Source organism: Anguilla anguilla, chromosome 2 (assembly GCF_013347855.1).
Source record: "Anguilla anguilla isolate fAngAng1 chromosome 2, fAngAng1.pri, whole genome shotgun sequence".
Taxonomy (NCBI): Eukaryota; Metazoa; Chordata; class Actinopteri; order Anguilliformes; family Anguillidae; genus Anguilla; species Anguilla anguilla.
Window position 1 is genome coordinate 2,693,626 of NC_049202.1, and position 22,686 is coordinate 2,716,311.

At 45.1% G+C, this 22,686-nt stretch overlaps 3 protein-coding genes across 10 annotated transcripts in view; 1 reads left to right on the forward strand and 2 right to left on the reverse strand.

Annotated features, from left to right (window-relative positions):
• sh3pxd2aa (SH3 and PX domains 2Aa) overlaps nucleotides 1–3,385 on the reverse strand; it is an 81,914-nt gene extending 78,529 nt beyond the window's left edge. For 2 of the 4 annotated variants that reach the window (XM_035403831.1, XM_035403829.1), the window contains exon 1: nucleotides 2,678–3,385. In XM_035403831.1, the coding sequence (XP_035259722.1) occupies nucleotides 2,678–2,749 (72 nt within the window). In that variant the 5' untranslated portion in view covers nucleotides 2,750–3,385. The remainder of the gene's footprint in view (nucleotides 1–2,677) is intronic. The other 2 variants (XM_035403832.1, XM_035403830.1) reach the window with 1 other exon arrangement.
• Nucleotides 3,386–4,089: 704 nt separating this feature from the next.
• Nucleotides 4,090–9,622, reverse strand: stn1 (STN1 subunit of CST complex). 2 transcript variants are annotated; one of them, XM_035405657.1, is made up of 10 exons: nucleotides 9,521–9,622; nucleotides 8,763–8,922; nucleotides 8,545–8,640; nucleotides 8,293–8,370; nucleotides 7,932–8,102; nucleotides 6,863–6,989; nucleotides 5,939–6,101; nucleotides 5,462–5,584; nucleotides 4,820–4,892; nucleotides 4,090–4,440 (listed from the first exon to the last, which is right to left on the reverse strand). In XM_035405657.1, the coding sequence occupies exons 2-10, from the start codon at nucleotides 8,893–8,895 to the stop codon at nucleotides 4,283–4,285; spliced, it is 1,122 nt and encodes a 373-aa protein (XP_035261548.1). In that variant the 5' UTR covers nucleotides 8,896–8,922; nucleotides 9,521–9,622; the 3' UTR covers nucleotides 4,090–4,282. The 2 variants fall into 2 exon arrangements, with proteins under 2 accessions (XP_035261548.1, XP_035261546.1); XM_035405655.1 differs by having other exon boundaries at nucleotides 9,454–9,615.
• Nucleotides 9,623–10,400: 778 nt separating this feature from the next.
• LOC118221047 (STE20-like serine/threonine-protein kinase) overlaps nucleotides 10,401–22,686 on the forward strand; it is a 30,139-nt gene continuing 17,853 nt past the window's right edge. Inside the window, exons 1-3 of one of the 4 annotated variants that reach the window (XM_035405652.1) lie at nucleotides 10,401–11,325; nucleotides 17,700–17,864; nucleotides 21,828–21,876. In XM_035405652.1, the coding sequence (XP_035261543.1) occupies nucleotides 11,176–11,325; nucleotides 17,700–17,864; nucleotides 21,828–21,876 (364 nt within the window). In that variant the 5' untranslated portion in view covers nucleotides 10,401–11,175. The remainder of the gene's footprint in view (nucleotides 11,326–17,699; nucleotides 17,865–21,827; nucleotides 21,877–22,686) is intronic. The other 3 variants (XM_035405651.1, XM_035405653.1, XM_035405654.1) reach the window with 3 other exon arrangements.

A 22,686-nucleotide genomic window follows, 5' to 3' on the forward strand; every position in this document is an offset into this window, starting at 1 on the left:
TGCTTAATTCTGAATTTAACCAAACATCGGATGTCACATGTGTCTGAGATCACTCTAAAAGCCTAATTTTATTCAATTTAACTGAAATAAGAAATGTGTCATCAGTTGCTTTCCACTATTAAATCAAAGCATAATTAATGCCACAGCGTGATTGTGAAACCTAATTTCTTGAAAATAATGATCCTTTTGGGGTCATGCAGAGGTTACAGTGGTTTCTGAAAGACAGGAAAGGGATCCCTGTTCCCAATTTGTGAAGATGACTCCAGTGGAGAGATAAAGCTTCTCAGCCTTTCTGCGAGTGCCCTCCTCCATCTGAGGAAATGCTACATGCAATATCTCTCAGTACATCAGGACAATCTTTTTCCCCCAACCATGAGGCAAACAAGAAGGATTTTTTCCCTTGTTCTTCATATAGGATAAACATTTCCAGCTGTTTGGTCAAACATTGGCCATTTTGCATTTATTCTCAAGGGCTTTTGAGTGACACAGGGGAATAACAATTCCTGCTAGCTTGTTCCCTCACATGGCCTGAAACTCCCTAGAGGGGGAACTATAGTAAATTGGCTAAACCCTATAGCACTGGGATCGGCACTCCTGATAGGCCACAAGCCACACGTGACCCCCAAACAGGGATAATTTATGCACCCCATAACATCGCTGCATATCTACATGGTATTTGAACCTGGAAAGTCATGACGCTGTGATTACTGGGCTTTGGTTTTTATCTGTAGAAGTATTTTTTACAAATCAACTGATGGCCGCAGAATCTCATGTTTCATATGATACAAGGCTGATGTCTGAGCCCATCCCAGTTCATGTCACACACGCAGAATAATGTTGAGATTTGAAAGTAACAGGGCGGCATCATTAGCACCTACAAATACTGCAGGCCTATAATGATATAGGCTACATCTTAACTGAAAGCCTACTCTCTAACTCAGAATTGTTTTCGTAATAAAAATTTGAAGTTTCATAATTTTGTTGCCAAATTCATAGTTGAAAGAACTCACATTTAGTCTGATTACTATCCTCCATTTAGCTCAAAACTGAGTGCCCCCCCCCCCCCCCCCCCCAATTAGGGCAAAGGGGCAAACTCCTGACCTTTTTCTAAATCAAATTTGCCATCCTGTTACTTAATTTAAGTGTCAAAGCGGACATTTTTCAGATGGTTGATTTCGTGCTGGTAGCACGAGGGTGATGTTGAAAAATTGCACATAGCAAACTTTTAAATAAATTAAAATAAATGTCAGCTGAATGGATAACTAAGAAGCTTTTGTGCTCTATCAAGCAGCCTCAGCTCAGCAATGTCCTAACCCGCTAATCAATCAATGTCACTAATCAATCAATGTCACTGTCTATTGAGTATTTTTAAACATTCGGAACCTGATAAGAATCGCATGGTGGGGTGATGGATGCCCCAAGACATTAGTAAAATGATAGTGACATACGGGTGTGATCATCAATGGTCCCGACACTGACAACCAGTTAGAGTTCAAACCTGATTTTTTAAAATAAATAAATAAATAAATAAATAAATAAATAAAAACCACACAAAAACAGACCCATACATGCACGCGAGCATCACAGAACAAATATTTCGCACTTCCAACATATAAATGCGTAGGTATTCGGAACTTCATGAACGTATTTTTCTCTTGACTGTTTGCATTTTATCTATTTGTGCTTCTATTTATGTTGGATTTGTTTATTTATTTATTTTGTGTATCTGTTTCTCGAAAATAACATAACAAATACAAGAAACAAACAAAAAAGACTAGGATATCTTCTTGGCTAGTATATGCATCAGGAAAATGAAGATCGTCCTGTGAAAGGGCCTTTAAACAAATTATAGCACCCCAATGCATATTTGACAGTGACAGATCAATGACGGTTGATCTCTAAATTGATCCGTCATTATACCGGAGAGCACCTACTCTGCTGCACATTGAAAGTATCAGTCAGCAACATAACGAATTCACAGTTCTGCTTGACTACTACACCACGTTTATATTTGAGAGGCACGTGCTGTTTCCATTTGCGTATTTCAATAGAGATGGGTTAATGGGGGTCAATCTGCTGCTGGGTGGAACATAAGCATTAAGCTGAGAACACATTTTAAACAAACACGAGCTGCCAAGACCATCCCTTCTTGCAAAAGACAGTTCAAATATGCAACACGTTTCATTCAGAACGAGCATATTTCCAGAATGATTTATGCCATAACTCAGTACAGGTTCAGGTAAATCAAATAGCAAAATCGTCTCCTACTCATTTACCAATAACAAACGAACTGCTGTTTTCCAGCTGCCAACTTCAGCTATCTCCAGCAGATGTGTGTCAAACACACACAACATAGTACGTACAGAACTCAGACAATATTCAGTAAAACTGATCACAGTCTATGGATCTACAAAGAAAATGTAGATAGAGCTTGCTCCAGTTCAATGTTCATGAGGCAGTACTTCCTGTTGGACTGCAAATGACCTAATTGCAAACACTAGGGATGTTGTTGCCGTTTGTTTTAGCTATAAACTAACTACAAACCACTACTTCTGCTCTGAACACATTCAAGAGCATATTTTTGCTTTTTCTTTATCGTACATGTAGGATGTCTCTCGTGCAGACTAGCCGCCACCACTGAGGTCATCAATACAATAGCTGCAAGGAGTTTACTCACGTAGTGTTTGGAAGGATTGCGCCTCTTCTCCACATTCACGACTTTCACGTCCACAACTGTCCTACGTCGCATCTTGAAAATGTAGATTGCAGTTCGCTTTATGCAAACTGTACTTTTATACTTTATAAAGTATAAAACCCGGTTCCAGTAAATGCAGTTTAGGGAGCGTGCTTAAAAAATCACGAGGAGATATGCCTGGAGTAATAACGAGCAGTAAGAACACGCGTTTTTTTTTATTTTTTACCCCGCTTGGAAATGAACGCTTTCCTACATGTGGATTGAGCAGCAAACTGGCTGTCCACACCAAACACTAAATTTATTGTTAGGCTATGTCTTGCATTACCGAGTCCGCTAGTCCAAACGAAACATCCTGCATGCCGCCAGCATTCACATAACTCCAACTTGGAAAACTTATTCGGATACTGATCACAACTGGTGGTCGCGTGTTGAAAACGGCATCCTTTATGTCGAGGAGTGAGGTCCTTTGTGTGGTTGACAATGGCTCTCCTCAGTCTGCCCCCTCAATACGTTTCGGTGAAAGGAAATGAGCCGGCTGGAGAGCCGCTGAACGCCTGGAGTACGGCTAGCCGTGCTCGTACGTCCGGAAGCTCAACGCGGTTTGGCAAAGTAATGGGCTTGCCTCGCGCTTTTCGCCTGGAGCGAGACTGAGGGCTGGTACTCCGCAACAGAAGGTATAGCCTGCCTCCTGAAAAGAAGGTCGGGCTTTCCTACAAGTTTGAAAATGCCTATCCAGATAATGAATGAATGAAACTCCAGAGTGCCTCAATTAACAATCGAGGGAGGTCCTGTTTTACTTTTTTAATTTCTCGACAAATCAGAAGTGTGCAAGGGTTTTTTCCCCCTCATGCCACACAGTAACCCATATATTATCTAATATGCTGAGAGAAAAAATCTACAAAATGCATTCTTCTGGAAAAACTACAAGTACATTTTTAATGTACACGAACTTCAAGGGACACTCACCCATACATTTACTATATTATCCACTCATAGAGAGAGCTGTGCATTGGCTGAAGCGATGTAAAGCCTCTGCCAATGTACATGTTCCAACAGTTGCCCGCCAGTGCCAACACAAATATATAATTCTGAAACCAACATTTTTACTACTGCATAAACAACGCGATGCATTTCACGAAATCTTGTACAGTAATTATAAGTAATTTAAGTATGAGGAGTATGTTTAGGAAGCACAAACCCCATTTCAGCCCACGTTTGCCAGTTGAAGACCATGGTTACCAAAGTCACATTCATTTGCTAAACAGTGCCCTCTAGTGTTCAACGTATTTGTGTTAGAATAGTTTAACTACATTTCATACCATAACTCCATAATTAAGAAAAAAAATGAGTTCTGCAAACGTTAATGTACAATACAAATACATTTGTTCGAAAAATTAAAGAGTTGGCAACAGTGTTTATTTAAAAAAATATATATATTTTTTTAAATTACATTTTGACAAAAATGTCAACTGGAAGACCAAAAAAAAGTAACTCAATCAAGCAATATGTACAGCTCCATCTGGGCTAGAGCGACAAACGTTCTCCATCTGGCCTTTCTGGAGCAGTGAGACCTCGGCGACAGCTCTGTCAGAGGACGGCGTAGTGGTTGTCCGAGGTGCTGATGATCTCGCTGTTGCATTCCAGACGCCGCAGGACCAGCTCGATGACCGCCTTGCTCACGTTGCGGCTGTAGCGCAGTCTCACGCCGGACAGGATGTGCAGGACGTGGCAGCCCTTCTCCGAGTCTGCGAAACGGTGAAGAGCACACACATCCGATTAAACCCACCTTTTCTTCCGCCATTTCATTTCCCCATAATCCATTCAATCTGTATCAAGCAGCCTCAGCTCAGCAATGTCCTAGCCCGGTAATCAATCAATGTCACTAATCAATCAATGTCACTGTCTATTGAGTATTTTTTAAACATCAGGCACCTGATAAGAATCGCATGGTGGCGTGATGGATGCCCCAAGGCATTAGCAGAATGATAGTGACATTCATTTTTTAACCCAATTCCCTTTCCACCCCGTGTGACTTTTTCTTAATCAATCTCTCTCCTTTCCATCTCCTTCACGGCCCCCCGAGTCCGTGCTCAAAATAGGGGGGGGGGGGGAGACAGGACTCACACTTGGCCCGTTTGCAGTCCTCTCTGATGACGTCTCTGGTCGCCCGGTGCAGCTCCCGGTCGTTCTCCGTCACCTGGCGGAGCGAGACGTCGACACGCCGATTACCTCCCCGTGGAGGTCAGAACAGCGGAGACCCTGACCCACTTCCAGCGACAACTGAAGACTCACCTCTTCAGGCTGCACCTCTCCCCATCCCTCCCTACCTCCCTGTAATCTCTAAATCGACTGTAAGCTTAGGGTTGTAACTAGGTAGCTGTTTCGTAGTTGACTTAGTTAATCGACTCGTCTTTACTGCTTGTATTTTTGCATAGACTGCGTTGTTGCTGTTCTTGTTTGTGTTAGCGTTAATCAGTTTAACCTACAGGGCCCAAGTTGAACTATGCGGTTGTTCCCTGCGCTTGGAACGGTACTTCTCTCTAGGGTTTTCGACACGTGTTCCTGGTTATGGTTATACACTTTATTGTACGTCGCTCTGGATAAGAGCGTCTGCCAAATACCTGTAATGTAATGTAATGTAATGTAATGTAATGTGGCCACCTCCACCAGGATGGCCCATTAAAGGGCGCTAGCGCACTCTGTCTGTTTCCCTGATGCGTAAATCGGGCGCTTGGGGTGGGATTTCCACGGGACGCCGGTGCTTGCCTGATAGACCTGGTCCGGGGATATGACCCTGCGGAACACCCGGCCCTCGTCCTGCAGGAGCTGCAGGGCCTCGCGGGAGAGCGCGTGCAGCCGCTTGGCGGCCGACGGGGTCGCCGCCGGGTCCTGCGTGAAATGCGGGCGGTTTCACTGCAAGCACGTTCAGGCTTCAGGGGCAAAGCCCCTGAACGTTTCAGCGCTTCAGTCATATGGACACTGCAAGTTAATACATTGCTGAGCCTTCAAGAAATAATAGAAAAATAATAAAACAACAATGATAAAGCTTCCACACACACACGCGCATGCGCACACACACACACACACACACACACACAGGACGTTTAATCGGTGTACCCACATGAGTGCATGCAACTAATTGAATAAATGTGTATGTGTGAGTGTCTTTACAGACATCATACAGAGTCCTCGTTTGTCACTTGATTTTCAGTGATGAAGCAGGAAGTGATGATTAGGCCAGACCTGCGGTGCCGGGGTTTGGGGAGGGGTCCCGGAGACCAGGGGGTCCAGCAGCTCCAGGAGGTCGTAGGGCCGAAACCTTTCCACCGCCTTCTCTTGCAGGAAGTCCTTGAGCAAACGGGTCGCTCGCCCGAGCAGAGAGGATGAGGCTGAATCACCGTCTGCACTGCAGGGGGCAGCAGAGAGAGAGAGTCGCTCGCCATCGTCACGCCACTTCACCCAGCACGCCACGCAGCCAACGCATTCAAAACTGCAGCTGCGCAGAGCTCTCACACAACCAACCAGCGCATTCAAACCTGCAGCTGCGCAGAGCTCTCACACAACCAACCAGCGCATTCAAACCTGCAGTACAGCTGCGCAGAGCTCTCACACAACCAACCAGCGCATTCAAACCTGCAGTACAGCTGTGCAGAGCTCTCACACAACCAACCAGCGCATGCCCATTCAAACCTGCAGTACAGCTGCGCAGAGCTCTGACACACTCAACCAGCGCATGCGCATTCAAACCTGCAGCTGCGCAGAGCTCTCACACAATCAACCAGCGCATGCGCATTCAAACCTGCAGCTGCGCAGAGCTCTCACACAATCAACCAGCGCATGCGCATTCAAACCTGCAGCTGCGCAGAGCTCTCACACACTCAACCAGCGCATGCAAACCTGCAGTACAGCTGCGCAGAGCTCTCACACACTCAACCAGCGCATGCCCATTCAAACCTGCAGTACAGCTGCGCAGAGCTCTCACACAACCAACCAGCGCATGCCCATTCAAACCTGCAGTACAGCTGCGCAGAGCTCTGACACGCTCCACCAAACAGCTCTGCCTGTTACACAGTCAAACTGCTGCACACTTTATCTCCCTTAGTACAGAAGCTTGTAATTGTACAGAAGACTCAAGTGATGAACCTCCAGACAGGTGCAATGACTTACTCAGCTGCGTTCGAGCCCTGCACACTGCTTGGAAACTGGAAGGGCTTGTCATAGAATTTGCGGTAGAGCTGGGGCACTTCCAACATCCAGGAAATCTGCACCGCCAGCACCGGGTCCGACACTTTATCTGCACACAGGGGAGCGGCAATGCAAAGTTAATCATTCACATCAGTGTACAGCTGCAGAGGTGTTCCTCAACAGTTACAAAATGGAGTTAACTGCAGAAAATCAGTGCTCTTGCAGACACGGAGTGAAACAAAATATCAAAGTCCTTTAAAAAATTTTTCATCCATTTTAACAACAGTTGCACTATAACTGTCATCTACCTCTGTAAAATAGCCTCCCCCTCTCTTTCTCTGATTTGTACTGGAAAGCTGCAATGCTCCACTTTTCAAACTTGCTCTCTTTTCTTTCAAATTTGCAGCTAGTCTGCAGCTATAGTGGACTAAATATGTATTTGGTCATAAATATTTAGCAACAGCACATATTTACCAAACCCAGTTTCAACTAAAGCAAGAACTGGCACCATTAAGGAGGCATGTCCTACTTTGATAGATCCCCCTATCAGTGCATTTTCACCATATATAGTTAAAACAAAGGTACTTCCAATACTTTGTGGTAGATGCTCCATCAGCGAGACCGTGTACAAGTCACAGGAAAACAGACCATTAAAGCTCTCTGTTCACTAGATGGCAGTACCAGTACAATTTACACATTCAAGCATTTAATAAGCCTCTTGACAGCATCTGGAATACATGCAACTGAGCAGATGACATGTATACAGTAAACCCTTAAATACAACCTGCCTTTTCAGAATTGATGGTGTTGAAGAATGAGTACCATTAATAAATGGCAACCACCCATGGCCTATATGGCAGCGATTGAAGCTGATTTTCCCTCAAATATTGACTATTACATCTGTTTGTCTGTTGAGCTGTGAATTGATTCTCCGGCTGGATACAATGACGGAAGACAGGTTATAAGAAAAGCTTTGTGAATGCGTGTGTGTGTGTGTGTGTGTGTGCATGCCTGCGGCGTGTGTGTGTGTGTATCGTCAGTGTTCCCTTACAGTATGTGGAGGCCATGATTTCTCTCTGTCCTCTTGACATTTTCACGGGCCCTCGAACCCGCAGCAAATCCCCGATGTCCAGATGAGAGCTGCAGCGCTGGCTGTGCAGAAGCTTCTTCAGCTGCTCGGCCGGGTTAAAGCCTCCACGGCTCGGAACCTGCGACTTGGACCCTGGTGGACGCAGCACAAGAGGAACACTGGCCCAAATGCACGCCGGACCCACTGCTTCCATCTTACTCGCCATAAACCAAGTGTCAGCATCCATACAACTACTGCAACCTTGAATTCCAAAGGAAATTATGGCACTAGTTAAATATTGGTATTGGCTATACAGTCCTAAGTCCTGCTATGGTGGACGTACCATCCACTGGTGCACTGTGGTCTTTCCACTGTTCGTCTTTCCAGCACAGGCAATTTATAACCCCAGTGCCATCATCCACTGCAAGTCACATAAAAACAAAGTTTCTCCAGGTAATTTTTCAGATCAAGTAAGGTCAAAATTATATGTACATCAATTACAGTAATAAAACAGACTTTATTTAGCTACTACAGTGTCATACACACAGTTAATCTATCAACAAAATGCTAATATTTTAACTTCAAAGCAATTTACCTCCGTAGCAGAAGAAGTCTTCTCGCTCTCGTTTGCATACCACAGTTCCCAGCACATCCACTTTAAAAATTGGGTGCAATTTGTAGAAGAAAATGCCTGAGAAATGCACAAGAAATGCGCATATTGGCGGTTACGAACAATTTGATTTTATCCTGAGGCATCTCGACAACCACAAATGTTCCTGGACTGAGATACACGATTACATAGGTTTACAGTACCTGGGACCTGGCAAGACTCCTTCATTTCCAGGATGTCTTTGATGTAAAGTCGGGCGAACGCAGAGTAGATGGGGTCCAGGCCCCACAGCATAGAGGGGGGTTCCTCGTCCGAATACCTTTCTTCAGCATGCATTGGACTGCCCTTTCCCTACGCACCTTGCTACAAGCAAAACACAGTCAATTATTCAACCACCAAGAACCCTAAAATCCACATTCGACACTGACTTATAGTCAACTACTGTAAAGTTGTGTGCACCACTTCAACGTAAGTGCGCAGAACGGGAAATATTACATTTTGAAATCTGTACGATTGTATATAGGTTTCTTCGTATGAGAGAAGTGTATTTTTACTGCTGTCGAACTATAAACCAGAAATAACACTAGATGGCTAACATTTGTTTTGCTTAGCCTTAGGTTAGTCTAAGCAACTGCCTGCAACTCATTTAGTCAACAGCCAGTTCGATAGCTAGTTTAGCTAATGTTACTTCAGCTAGCTTGCAGACTAGTTGCATGTTTTCCGGATCCTCACGGTGACACCTAGCGATGTAGGTATTTTAGTCTAGAAAGATAGCTAGACTAGCTACAGTCATTCATACTTTGAGTTGACTAGCCTGCTTGCTAGTAGTACTGAAGCTAGACGATATGAAACTATGCATTGTGGATATAACACTAGCACTTGTAATAAACACACCTGCACAACGAATCCCATGTTATGGAAAAATGTTACGCTACGTGCTATTTTCCTTTATATTATATACCTCCGGTATTCAGCACGATCATTTATTAGCAGAATAAAATGAAGTAATCAACTAGCCCACTATTTCACGCACCTAGCTAACGCTTAAGACGTGCGCGTTCACGTGACGCAAGAGGGGCGTGACTACCATGGTGTTGCCATATTGGGATAAAACCTCCATTAGTGAAGAAATAAAGTCCAAGCTGAGAGATACGGAAAGCACGTAGGAAGAAAGGTTCAGTGATTTTTACACATCGGAGATTGCATGATTCTTATAATTAGCACCTCCACCAAGAGTTCCATAATCACATTATTCCGCGTTGGATTGAAAAAGCAAATGGAACTAATTCATTGTGCTGTATAAAATACAAAATAAAAATAGATCAGCAAAAATTATGATGATTTTATCATTTTGTCAGTGATTGAGATTATTATTATAGTATCAGGAATAAAAATGGTTTTTCTGGTTTTATTTTTATTTTTTAATCCAACAGAAAAGATGATGATGATGCTGCTGCTGCTGCTGCTGAAGATGATGATGATGATTGTTGTCCTATAGTTGTCCTTTAATAGTGACTGGTAAAATATCAAAGTCGTATTATATAGTTATTTATATATTTATTTAGGTGACTGACTAGTCAGTAATGGAATGATGCCGAAAATGAAATCTTGAAACCTTTTTTTTCTCACCGAGGAGGAGTATTTCACATTGCTGGCAACCCTGGACGGGGACAGAAAACGAACTTTGTCTATTCGCTAATCCTGTCGATTGTGCTTTTATTTACAAAAAGTGATACAAACAAGTTTACTTATACGTGAGACGGGTTTTAACGAGGAAAACGGTGTATTGAAAAATGTCGCTATAAAGTCCCCACGTGTATTTGCTCCTGTTGACATCACACTGCGGTTGCGCAATCCATGAACGCGCTTTTTTTTTCTTTTTTTCTACAGCAAAGCGGTTATCCTCATTATGAAGTTGAAAGACGGGGATCGAGATGTGTGCTGCAACCAACCAATGACCGCAGATTGGAAATATTTATTGTGTTGATATTTTGGAGAAAGTATCGTTTCTTGGTGGATTAAAGGACTTTGCTGGACGCTATTTTGTCATATTTTTTTCTGCTGCCGAATGAGCTTTGTTGGGCCGGAGTCTATTTTGTTGTTGGGAGTTAGGAACAATTGCTGTTCCCCTTCTTGTCCTGACAGCCAACGGATATATATACAGTGTGAACATAGTTCAGTTTGCAGCGTGTTTATAATAGATTTGAACAGTAAGGTATCTAAATGCACGAAGAAGTAGACGTATTCTAATTGATGATATTTAAACATCTAGCCTGCTTTGTGGCTCGTTAGCAACATTATACTGTCGCGTTCTGCTATCAGAAACGGACCCGTTGACTCAGGTGTATTCTGGCTAGTTAGCTGGCTAGCGAGCTAACCTTAGCTACACAATGAAATTTGGCGAGCAACTGCACCAAATCATATACATTTTAAAACATGTTTAACGAAATGCATTTACGAGTTATTTACCCTACCTTAGGTAAAATCGAAACGTTAACCTCTAACGTTAACTGATTAGCTAACAAGCTAAATGCTTGGTGCCAAATAGCTGTCTATTAAATACGTTGGCTTGTTCGCGTTAGACGGGTCGACCCTGTCTGAAGCCTTCAGTTGACAATGTCTTTTTTCAACTTTCGCAAAATATTTAAGTTGGGCGCAGAAAAGAAGAAAAAGCAATATGAGCATGTTCATAGAGACGTGGATCCAGAGGAGTTCTGGGACATAATAGGGGAACTGGGAGACGGCGCCTTTGGAAAAGTGTACAAGGTAAACACAACAGTTTCTGAATCTTTCAACAGTTAATAGAAATGATATCATACAAAGTTATTGCATGCTGGTACCTCAAGCAAAAGCTAAACGTGGATATAAACGTTTTACTGCCATTATTTTGTAGTTATGGCGTGCATGTTTACCACCATTATTTTGCTTTTGTTCTCATAATACGCATTTATCCCTTAAATCTCTAATATTAAACCTTTCATAATAGGCCGACCTTTAATTTTAACATGCGCACTGTTGCACTCCCCGTACACTACCATTCTGACAATGACATATTTATGGTTATTGAGAAGTCTTTCGCACTGTAGGCAACTACTGCACATCACCTTGATTGTTGCGATTAAATGTAGGCTATATATAATATGGCATCAGTGCTTATGGTTCTAACATCAGTCAAATAGGTACATTCTTTGTCAGACTTGGAGATAATAGGAGCTATAATTGTTTAGCGCTTCATTGGATATCTAACAATACTCAACAGCAAAGTTAGAAAGTCCTCATAATAGGTGTTGTTTATTGATGTTTTTCATTTGTAATGGAGAAGAAAGGCCTTTCTTCGTCGACCAGGTCATACATCTTCAGCCAAGTTGAAAAACTGTTGAAATGATATCATCAAGGAAAGGATGAAAAGTTGAGACATCAAGATGCACCAGAAAGTCTCTTAATAGAGGTCACAAATTAATTTATCCACTTGCGGCATGAGTTATGAGTCAAAACTGGACTTGAACCTGCAGACAGAGAAGTGTGTGGCTATGCTAAAGTTCAGTGGTTATGGAATGGGTGTCTGATAAGTAGGTTCCAAACGTGCTGTGCTACCGTTAGTATTCCACGGTGAAGTGGATCATACTACGTGAACTCTCCTGGGTCATTTTAGGAAGCGGCTAAATATAGCGAGAAAGGAAGTAATTGAAAGTCAGAAGTGATTGGTCAATGCGTGGCAGTACTTCGTCAACGTTATGGTCATGTGGTTTTCAGCAGCCAATAGGAAGTGGAGGGCAGTTACAGCAGATGGGAGCAAGGTTCCAGCTGACAGGCTTGATCTTGCCGTGATGATGGGTTTCAGGGCTGCGTGTATTGCCTTGGGATGCATATTACAAGCCTGCAGAGAATTCCCCGTCTCATTGTGGAATAGTCGCAGGGGAACCGAGGTTGTGGGTAATTAGCCCGCATTGCATCAGTAAAATCACCGCCTGCGTGAATGTAAACCGTGTTGTTCTGGACTTTTTTATTTGAATCCTTTACTTAACCAGGGGAGGTCTAGTGAGAACGTTTCTCTTTTTCAAGGACACCCTGGGAAAAACGCCAGAGAGAACAGTTGCAAGCAGAGAGAGAGAGAAACAGAGAAATGCCAGAGAGAACAGTTGCAAGCAGAGAGAGAGAGAAACAGAGAAATGCCAGAGAGAACAGTTGCAAGCAGAGAGAGAGAGAGAGAGAGATGTTTTGGGTTCAGGGCCTTACACAAGGGCCCGACAGTAGAATAGGGACCCAACTTCATCTCTCCAGATACAAGCGTCCCCATATACCCCACCAGGGGCTTGAGACAGCAACTCTACAGTCTCCAGTTGAACACTCTACCACTAGGCTACTTAGCCATTCAAACTTCTGCTCAATGCCAGAATGTAGGCTGAAGTATAATGTACTGAGTCCTGGTTGGATGGGATCCCATACCTAGACTACCTCAGCCAGCTGCTCCAGATGTGTTGGCTTCTGCTTTGGTGAACATGCGACTCAGACCAATCCCTGGATTGCAGGGAAGTGGCAGCGAACTGCGTGAGTTTTGGAGGAAGTGTGCTGGTGTCTGCTCTGCTGTGGTGTGTGCATTTTGATTGGGTATGCCAAGTTCGTGGAGAAAAACAAAAAAGTCTAAGCAATGCAGTTGTTGACAGGCACAATTCCCGCACACCGCCTTTCAAAATGGCACATGCTCTGCCCATTCGGCACATCACTTGGGATGGCTTTGCCGAGGATTCGGACACGGACACGCTCCTTCAGAACCAATCGGTCGAGTCAATTTCAGAAGGGGAACGAAGCTTGAAATCAGTCCTCTGTTGCCAGGTAACTGCAGAAGCATTTTCCCTAGCGACAGGAGTACGTAGCTTCACGGACCTGGTTGTGGGCGGAACTGCCATGTACCATCAATCTCTGGCTCTGTGTGAACAGTCTATCGCTATGTAGCAACAAAAAAAAAAAAAACGGATTTGTTGAGATTGGACATCCAGTGGAATTCGATGTTGAAAGCATTATGAGGGATCATAATGAATCACTGCCCCATCACCAATGTGTCCTAACATCACTGCAGTTAGAGGAGGTTTATTAGAGGAGCATTGTACGTGGGTGACTGAATTCTGTTCTATTAACATGGGTCCATTCTTCATTCTGAGGTCGAGATGACCTTCGCACCCAGTCAGCTGCGTAAAATGGCCATGTTGCTGTTTCAGCTACTGTATCAGTTCAGAGGTTTCGTCATTTAATGCTTGTGTTTTGCAAATAAAGGATGGCAGCGGTTTGTCGTAGATTTTACATTCTGAGAACCCCATGTTTCCTCACCTTGTTCAGGTTCATTCTTGTCAGGTTTCTAAGTAGGCTAATTTTTTTTTTTTTTTTTAAAGTCGAGGAACTTTTAATTATTTCGGTCATGACACAGATTTCAGAGCCCTCAGCTGTGCCACTGGAAAAAAAAAAGGTTCAATTTGCATGAGTGACACTGGATTTTATCCAATGTGTTGGGTGTACTGTCTAGCCTATATAGCAGTGTAATGGAATATAATTTGTTTGATAAGTCCTTGGAAATCAGTTCATTTCACAAGAAGTTTTTTTAAAATTATGATTCCTGAAAATAAAAAAATGCCATTAAAGGGTAGGACTGTTGAGCAAAGCTGGCCTTCATTTCCTTGCATTGATCAGGAACATTGAACTTGGATGGATTGGCTTTACGTCACTGAATCTGAGGAAGCGTAGGCTGCTCATTACAAATGCTGCTTATTCCTATTCGTGAATATTTCATGGGGAGTTCATACTTATTGCGTGCTTTTATTTTCTTTGAAGCACAGTCTCTTTTTTTAAAATTATTGTTATCATTATTTTTGTGTTTACCCCCCGAAGCCATTGCGGTCAAGTGCCGCACGGTGCTTATGAGGGACGGTCAGTACGGTCCGCGTGATGACCGTATCTGCGGTGTTCCTTAGAAAGCACTGCGCTTTGCACAGCTGTTGACAAGACCCTGCTTTCCCAAATCCACTGCCCTGCAGAAAATCCCTCTGTGGCTTCGTTTGCATCACGTGAAACCTCCTGTGCACTTCAGAAATAAATAGTCAGACTTCATCGTGCTGAAGGCTACATTGACTGAGTGTAGCCCCCGGTCTTAAGTCTGCTGAAAAGCAGGCGATGAAAGAACTTGTTGTGTCTGGCATCTGCTGTTTAAACTTCAGTGTGTAAGTTTTGCAGAACAGCTCTGACGGTTCTATTACTCGCTTGGTGACAGCTGTCGTTACCTCGCTAAAGGACAAAATTCTGCTCAAGATTACTGCTCAGAGTTTTTTTTTTAAGGCTTTGAAACATTGTGTTTTCATTTGATTATGGTTTTTGGAAGATTTCTTGCAGACTGTGCGGTTTTGTGTCTGGTTTCTGCCAATTCCCAGCTGTGTCTGGCTCAAAGAGCTCCATGGAGCTCAAAGAGTCTCTGGAAAATACAAAATACTGCTTCTCAAATAAACATTTATTGCTACTTATTAATTCATAACACATTTTTACTAAAAGTTTATTATAGAGCCATGTTTTTGTCTCAAGAAAGTGTTACAGGCTGTACATACTGACATCATTGTGTGGAAAATCTGCATTTGCTGTGTCCACTGTTGGTGTGCTATTCCTAAACCCGATGTTTTTTAACTAGCCTATATGCTTCTGCTGTTATCAAGCCACATTTTTTGGGTACATATTTCATTAAGTCATCACTTGATAATGTCTTCTTGTTATACAACAGGAAATAGGCTACATTGTAGTACTTCCTTTGTGCCTGGAAAACTCTTAGAAGAGGGAAAAAAAGAACTTTACTGTAGCCTGTGTCAGTAAACTGCCTGTGGCTGTTTATTGATGCTTATTAACGTTTATTCATGTGGTTCACCCACAGTTCTGTTCCCCTTGGTGGCTTCATACTGCGGTACCTGTCTGTAGAGAAAGGATATGAGGTATTAAGATGCAGTTTTTAACCACTTTTATGCTGTGTCACTTCCTTTTTGTCTTTGTTATGGTTATGTAATCAGTGTGTAGACTGGAACGAAAGGAACAGAGCACTGCCGCATATTACATATGCAGCTTAGTTTCGACAGATCCTTCTTTATCCTATTAGACGACACGCTGACTAGCCCTTATGCTACGTGTGGTGATACTGGTTGCTGTTAAAAACAGACCTTATACACCGCCTTGCTTACTGTATTTGGCCTTTATTAATAGCAGGGTGGCATGGAGGTGCAGTGATTGGTCATGTGGGTGAGGTGCTCAGTAAAACTCTATGACTCTTAACTGTTGTTTTGCATTGTTACGATAGCACTTAAGGGCATCTGTTGATCTTTTGGATGAGCAGGTGGGTGCGGCGTTCAATGGGTCAGGTGTTCAGTAAAACTGTCTGACTCTGATGCCCAGGTGGAATGTGCGCGGATCTGAGCGTTGTTGTGAGCGTTAGAGCAGCGGGTGTTTGTTGGATCGATCCAGTGGTGAGTCAGCACATAAGACGGGCCCACACACACACACAGACACATGCCCCACACACACACACACACACAACCCGTTTAGAAGCAGAGCCCAGGTGGCATGTGGGTGTGTGAGTGTGTGTGTGTGTGGGGCATGTGTGTGTGTGTGTGCGTGTGTATGTGTGGGGCATGTGTGTGTGTGTGTGTCTGTGTGTGGCATGTGTGTGTGTGTGTGTGTGTGTGTGTGTGGGGCGTGTGTGTGTGTGTGTGTGTGTGTGTGTGTGTGGGTGTGTGTGTGTGTGTGTGTGTGTGGGGCATGTGGGTGTGTGTGTGTGTGTGGGGCATGTGGGTGTGTGTGTGTGGGGCATGTGGGTGTGTGTGTGTGTGTGTGTGTGTGGGGCATGTGGGTGTGTGTGTGTGTGTGTGTGGGGCATGTGGGTGTGTGTGTGTGTGTGGGGCATGTGGGTGTGTGTGTGTGTGTGTGTGGGGCATGTGGGTGTGTGTGTCTGTGTGTGTGTGTGTGTGTGTGTGGGGCATGTGTGTGTGTGTGTCTGTGTGTGTGTACTCGGCCTCCAGACTGCACCAGTGCCACCTGCCACCCACTACAGAGCATCGCCATCCCTGAAAACCTCAGAAATGCACACGGAGGTGGGCGCCAGAGCCCGCTGGTGCTCTGCAGACAGATATTTCACAGCCTCGCACCCGAGCCATGAGGATTTGAGGATGAGCAGGTGCCGTCGGCGTTTGATTCAGCTGTCAGAAAGAAAAGAGCAGCTCTGTTTTTGACGGCGTTTGACGAGTCCCCTTTAGACCGCGGCCCCAAACGACTGGAGTGTAAGATGGCCGTGCAAGCTTGTGGGAGTGTAGAGTGACATCATCGTTTTAGAGTGACACACAGGCCTTCCCCCACCACTGTGTGGAGATCTCCTGTTGTCACCAACATTAAACTTTAAACTTTCCCCGCAGAGTAATCCAAAATGGCGTCGGCCCCCATCCCAGCGATGGGCACAGAGTGTCCACGAGGCTATGTTATTTCTGTGTAATTGAACGCCTGGAATGAGGAGGTGTGTGTGGGGGGGTCAGATTGACAGTTGACGATGGGAGTAGGGGAACAAAACGTCTTATTAGTTCCTGTAAGGATGAGTCTCGAGCGTTTAGCTGACTGAGCTAAAGGAGAAAACAGTAAAAAAAAATAAAATAAAAAAAAGCTTCCCTAGCCTCACCTTGGCTAACGTACAGAGTAGGCCCAGTCACAGAGCCGTTTCTCATGTAATGGGAACCACAAGTGTGCTCTGCAGAGCCAACAGCGGTTATGAACGCCTTTGCCATGTGTTGCCACATCTGGGATTTTTTCTTTTTTTTTTACCCCACAAAGATTTAGTTTGTCTCCAGTTAGCATACAAATATGGGCCCTTAACATTAAATTACAAATTGTTCATGCTTCTTGTGGCAATTCTCTTCAATGCCCTCTCAGTTTTAAAAAGAAAAAAGGAATGTAAGACTTGGACACTTGAGTGGCTGTGTGGTTTTTTCAAGAAAACGGCCCTGTAAGCATCTCCAAAGTGTCCAACTTAAAGTTGTACAGAACGTGTAGGCCCGTGTCTTAGCTAAGATCTGTAATTTATGTGCCCGCTCAATCCACACGGGTTCGTGGTGTCCCTTGCTTTCCGCTCTTAGGCTCAGAACAGGCAGTCTCACATCCTGGCCGCTGCCAAGGTGATCGACACCAAGTCGGAGGAGGAGCTGGAGGACTACATGGTGGAGATCGACATCCTGGCGTCCTGCGACCACCACAACATCGTCAAGCTGCTGGACGCCTTCTACTACGAGAACAAGCTGTGGGTGAGTGCTTCCTCGCCAGCGCGCACACGCGTGTGGAGGGTGAGCGCTTCCTCGCCAGCGTGCGAGCGCACACGCGTGTGGAGCTTACGTAACGTTGCGCACGTGAGATCTGAGGCAGGAGCGTGCGTGGGAGCTGACCAGGTGGGTGGGGAAAACGAGGGGGTCACCACCCCCCCTGCCCCCACACCCCCCCCCCCCCCCCGCCCACAAACACAGTCCCAGCAGCCCCGGCGCGAGGCCTCCGACACGGTTGCCGGGATACCACGTAACTCGCCGAAAGATATGATCGCAATCGCACATTAGAATCGCAGCGCAACCTGCGTCTACTCACGACTGCCCTCACCTCACCCCCCACCTCACCTCACCCCCTGCCACCGATGCAGCTGTTCCTGGTCCGTCGTCGGGTATAAGATAATAAATACTTTTATTGAACCCCGTGGGGTCATTTGTCCTCTGTATTTGACCCATCCTAGTCAATTAGGAGCAGTGGGCAGCCACAGTGCAGCGCCCAGGGACCAACTCCAGTTCTGAGGACAGTGCCTTGGTCAAGGGCACCTGCAGGAGCGCACCTAACATGCATGTCTTTGAGTGTGGGAGGAGACCGGAGTACCCAGAGTAAACCCACGCGAACACGGGGAGAACATGCAAACTCCATGCAGAGAGGATCCGGTCGGACTTGGATTTGAACCCGGAACTTCCTTCTTGCGAGGCAGCAGAGCTGACCACTATGCCACCGTGCCCGTAGTTAAAGTTTTCCATTTGCATGAATCACCATTGTTATTCGGTTGTGTTAAACAGGGTCGGAGCGGAGCGTGTGACCTCTCTGAAGTGGTTTTATGACGCATGTTTACCTCAGAGAAACGCGCCCTGTACTGCAGCCCTCTACGCTTAGGGGAAGTAGATGAAAATAACCGCAGTAGTAATATCTGTGGAGGTTTTTTTTTTTTTTTGTGCTTAATGGTTCATGTCCCTGGTTGGTACAGTACAGTTCAGCCAGGCTGGTAATGAATCCTTACACGCTCACTTTGCAGCTCTGTTTACATGGGGGTAGCTTCGGGTTACATGCATGTAACAGTGGATGAAGAGAGATTACAAGCTTCAGGGGGAAAGTACTTTCTAAATGAACGCTGCCTTTAAAACGTTTAGGCTAATCCTTTATCAGCCTGACCTGGACTCTGTGAAAATAGTGGTTGCATGAGAGCACTACAAAAGCGATTTCCACTTCTCACAATAGTGCATTATACTACAACAGTACAATCATAATTAGGTTGTTTTGTTTTTTTTTTAGCCTGAATGATCAAAATCTTTGCGGTTTGCTACAGCCAAGACATTTTGCATGCCTTTCCTATGCCTGAGCTCATAAATAGGCTCAAGGACAAAAGCAGGAAGTTAATTTGGTGTTTTACTGTACTTGGTTGCACCAAAATGTCTGGCAGCTTGTTAGATTTATGAACTGTTACAATCAGCGGCATATTCAGCTGCTCTCTGCTGTGGCAAACACTGCCCCACTGTACATTTTCTTGCACTTTGCATTGTCTTTAGCAACTGTGGTTAATGAAATCCAGCTTGCTTGATGTCTTATGCTTCTGAGAATAGTACTACCTAGTGTTTTCATCTTTTTTTTTTTTTTTTTTGGATAGTTTGTTGTGTTACATTTAGGCTCATGAGAGGGAAGCAGTTTCTTAAAGAGTGAATGGAAAACACAAATGGCATTTCGGAGCGCTGAGCCTTCATTTGCAAATATTTTAATACGACGCAAATTCACCGAAGGCTTTTAATGGGATTTAATCCCGCAGAGCAGCGCAGTGGCTAGAGCTGGGGTTTTAGGGACTGCTTTTAGGATGCCGTGGCCGTGGTGCTGAAAATAACCTGCAAAAATAAAGGAAGATTTATCTTTTTTCTCGTTCTTTCTTTTGGACACTGTCCAAAATAAGATTGAGGCTGGCATTGGCCATTACCTTTTATCTTGTTAATTTGGCAGTTGGGCCCAACCGAAGCCGACTGCATTTGTAGTTATTCGCTGCTATTTATGACGGTATTGTAAAAGGCACTCAGGCCCGTGTGTGAATTTGAAGCCTTTGTGAAAGTGTTGTGAAATGTGACTCACCTCCTACTCCTACGCCTTCGATATAATCTCTACTCATCGTAATATTAGCCCACATTACATTTACCTGTAATATTATGGTAGAATAGTCACAACAGGAGAGTCTGTTAGGTTAGTGTTACGAGGTCCCGTGTGTCTTTTTACAGGATTGTGTCGTGTCGTTTCTTCATCGTTTTTGTACGCAGTAACTTTAGCACAAGGTCGATTTACCGCCACGTGATTGGCCAGGCTTGCTCGTGTGCGGTTTGCTCGCAGCGCACTGGGATGGGCGTGAGTGAGCTCCAGAGGTCACTCAGAGGTTGTGTCCACAGAGGTCACTCAGAGGTCATGTCCACAGAGGTCATGTCCGCACTGTGGGAGGGGAAACCACAGCCCTTTCATTCCCCAGTCTGCCCCCCCCCCCCCCCTCCACACAGCCCTAGACTGCCCCCCCCCCCCCCCCCGCACACAGCACCAGCCTACCCCCCCCGCACACGTCGATTGGCCTTAGTACTCCTCGGGACTCCTCAGTGCTCAGTACTCAGTGCTCCTCAGTACTCAGTGTTCAGGGCTCTGCCCCACCTGTACAGTGTTTTCTTGTGGGCCGTGTTCTCGTGCACCAGCTGTTATTGTTCTGCGCTGCGGTGCTTTGGCACGGCAACAGAGCCGCAGGACTGCTGGTCGGCCCCCGCAGGCCGTCCAGTTGCCTAACCTCAGCTGCAACCCGCCCGGAATGCGCGGAAACTGTAATCCTATTTGGAGGGGCTGAATTCTGGCCCTGTTTTTTTTGTGCGTGAAACTCGAGGAGCGCCTGTATAAATCCTCTTACATCAGCAGCCATGTTGAGAGGCCCTGAAGCCTCTTTTAATGCTCAGCGTGCTCCTTCTCCAGCCAGCTCCCTCGCCAGAACGTTGAGACAGCTGGTCAGGGACGTGTGTGTGAGGATAGGACCCCCCCTTGTGCATAACAGAGGGGAGATGTGTAGCCTTAGACCTGGAGTGCTGGGCAGTGTTTACTTATTGCCTGTCTGAATTTAATGCACGGCTTTATGTCCATTTTATGGCCTGATTTACTGAGACCGTTAGCATGTCCAACACCAATAACATGATCAGTGATTGGTCGTGGTATTTGTTTTGCGCCAATTATTGGTTGCATTATTAGTTTTGCTAGTGTGCTAAAAGGTTGAAGGTCTTCGTAAATCAGCGTTTTTGTGTTAGCTATCCGTGTGTTGCCATGCACTGAAGCCCTGAAGTATACGACTGCCCTAAGGGGATGAATTTGATTGGCTGAATAAGTAAGCGCGTGCCATCTGACCTTGAGAAGCTCGGAGTCGGGGAGTACTAAAACCCTTAAGCCCAAGGGCCAGGTTTGTGTCGTTTCATAAAAGAAGTTGGTCTGGTGCATTTTTTATGGTAGGGGGGGGTGAGAAGTTATAAGCAGGAAACAGACAGTGGACTTTATGCAGCAGAGAGCATTATAAAAGCAGGCCGCAATTCTGTTATCATACTCTTTTATCTCAGGTAAAGGGATCGATGACAATTGTTGTCTGCTGTTTGTTCCGGTTAATGCAAGCGCTACAGGAAGTGTCGGGCGGCAGTGTATTGTAACGAATAAGGAACCCGTCTTGTAACCTGAAGGTCGCAGGTTCGATTCCCGGGTAGGAATGTCCTTGAGCGAGGTTCTTAACCTGCGTCGCTTCAGTACATATCCAGCTGTATAAATGGACGCAGTATAAATGCTGTGTGATAATGTTGCGTAAGTCGCTCAGGATGAGAGCGTCCGCTAAATGCCTGTAATGTAATGTAATGAATACACTGTGAATGTGTAACAGCGCGTCGCGTGCGAGAGCTCACTCACCTTCTTCTTCTTCTTCTCCGCAGATCCTGATCGAGTTCTGCGCAGGGGGGGCCGTCGACGCCGTGATGCTGGGTAGGGCGAGCGCTCCGCTTAAAAGAATAAAAAAAGGAATAAATATATTTATTTAACCCGAGCCTCTGCTTTATTAAAAACAGCGTTTTAATCTTCTCATTGCCATCCATTTCTCATACAATGATGTGAAACGTAGCTGTGGTGTTTTCCTCAAGAACCTCTGTGCTTAAAAGGTGTTCCAGTGAAGAGGCCGCCGGTCTTACCCAGCGGTGTTCTCCTGAGGGTGTGACCGTTACAGTGCGGTCTCTGTCAGTGATTGGGCCTGTTTCAATACTGTCATGATGCTGTTTGGAAGCATCTGGAAACGTGACACTGCTTTTGACTGCTCTTGCAGCTCGCGCTGCTTCTAACATGTCGGTAGTGTAAATACGGTCACTGAGGCCTAATGCTCATCCTACACAGTGAAGGAAGCCCGAAGCTTCTCGCACCTTCGTTTTGTGATGTAAAACACACCGCCCTGAATCACTGCTTTGAGAATAAGACCTGTCAGCTGGCCAGCATCAGCCGTGAAAACCAGTTCAAGCATCTGCTGACTGCATGCCTGCCCCTAAAGGAAGCTGCCGTTAGACAGCAGAGGTGCTACAAAGAGAGGACTGACACCACTGACTCGTAATAGATTTTAAAAGCAAAGACCCTGTAGTACGCGATTAGAGTGATCCATCCACAGACAGACGCTACTGGTTATCAGCCGGCGAATAGCTTGCAGGGTCGCTCAACGTTTAGCCTCTGCGCCCTTCCTGTGCGTCGCAGCTTTAAGGCCTGAACTTGGCCTTGAAGCTGGAGGAATCTGAGTTTGTGTGTGTGTGTGTG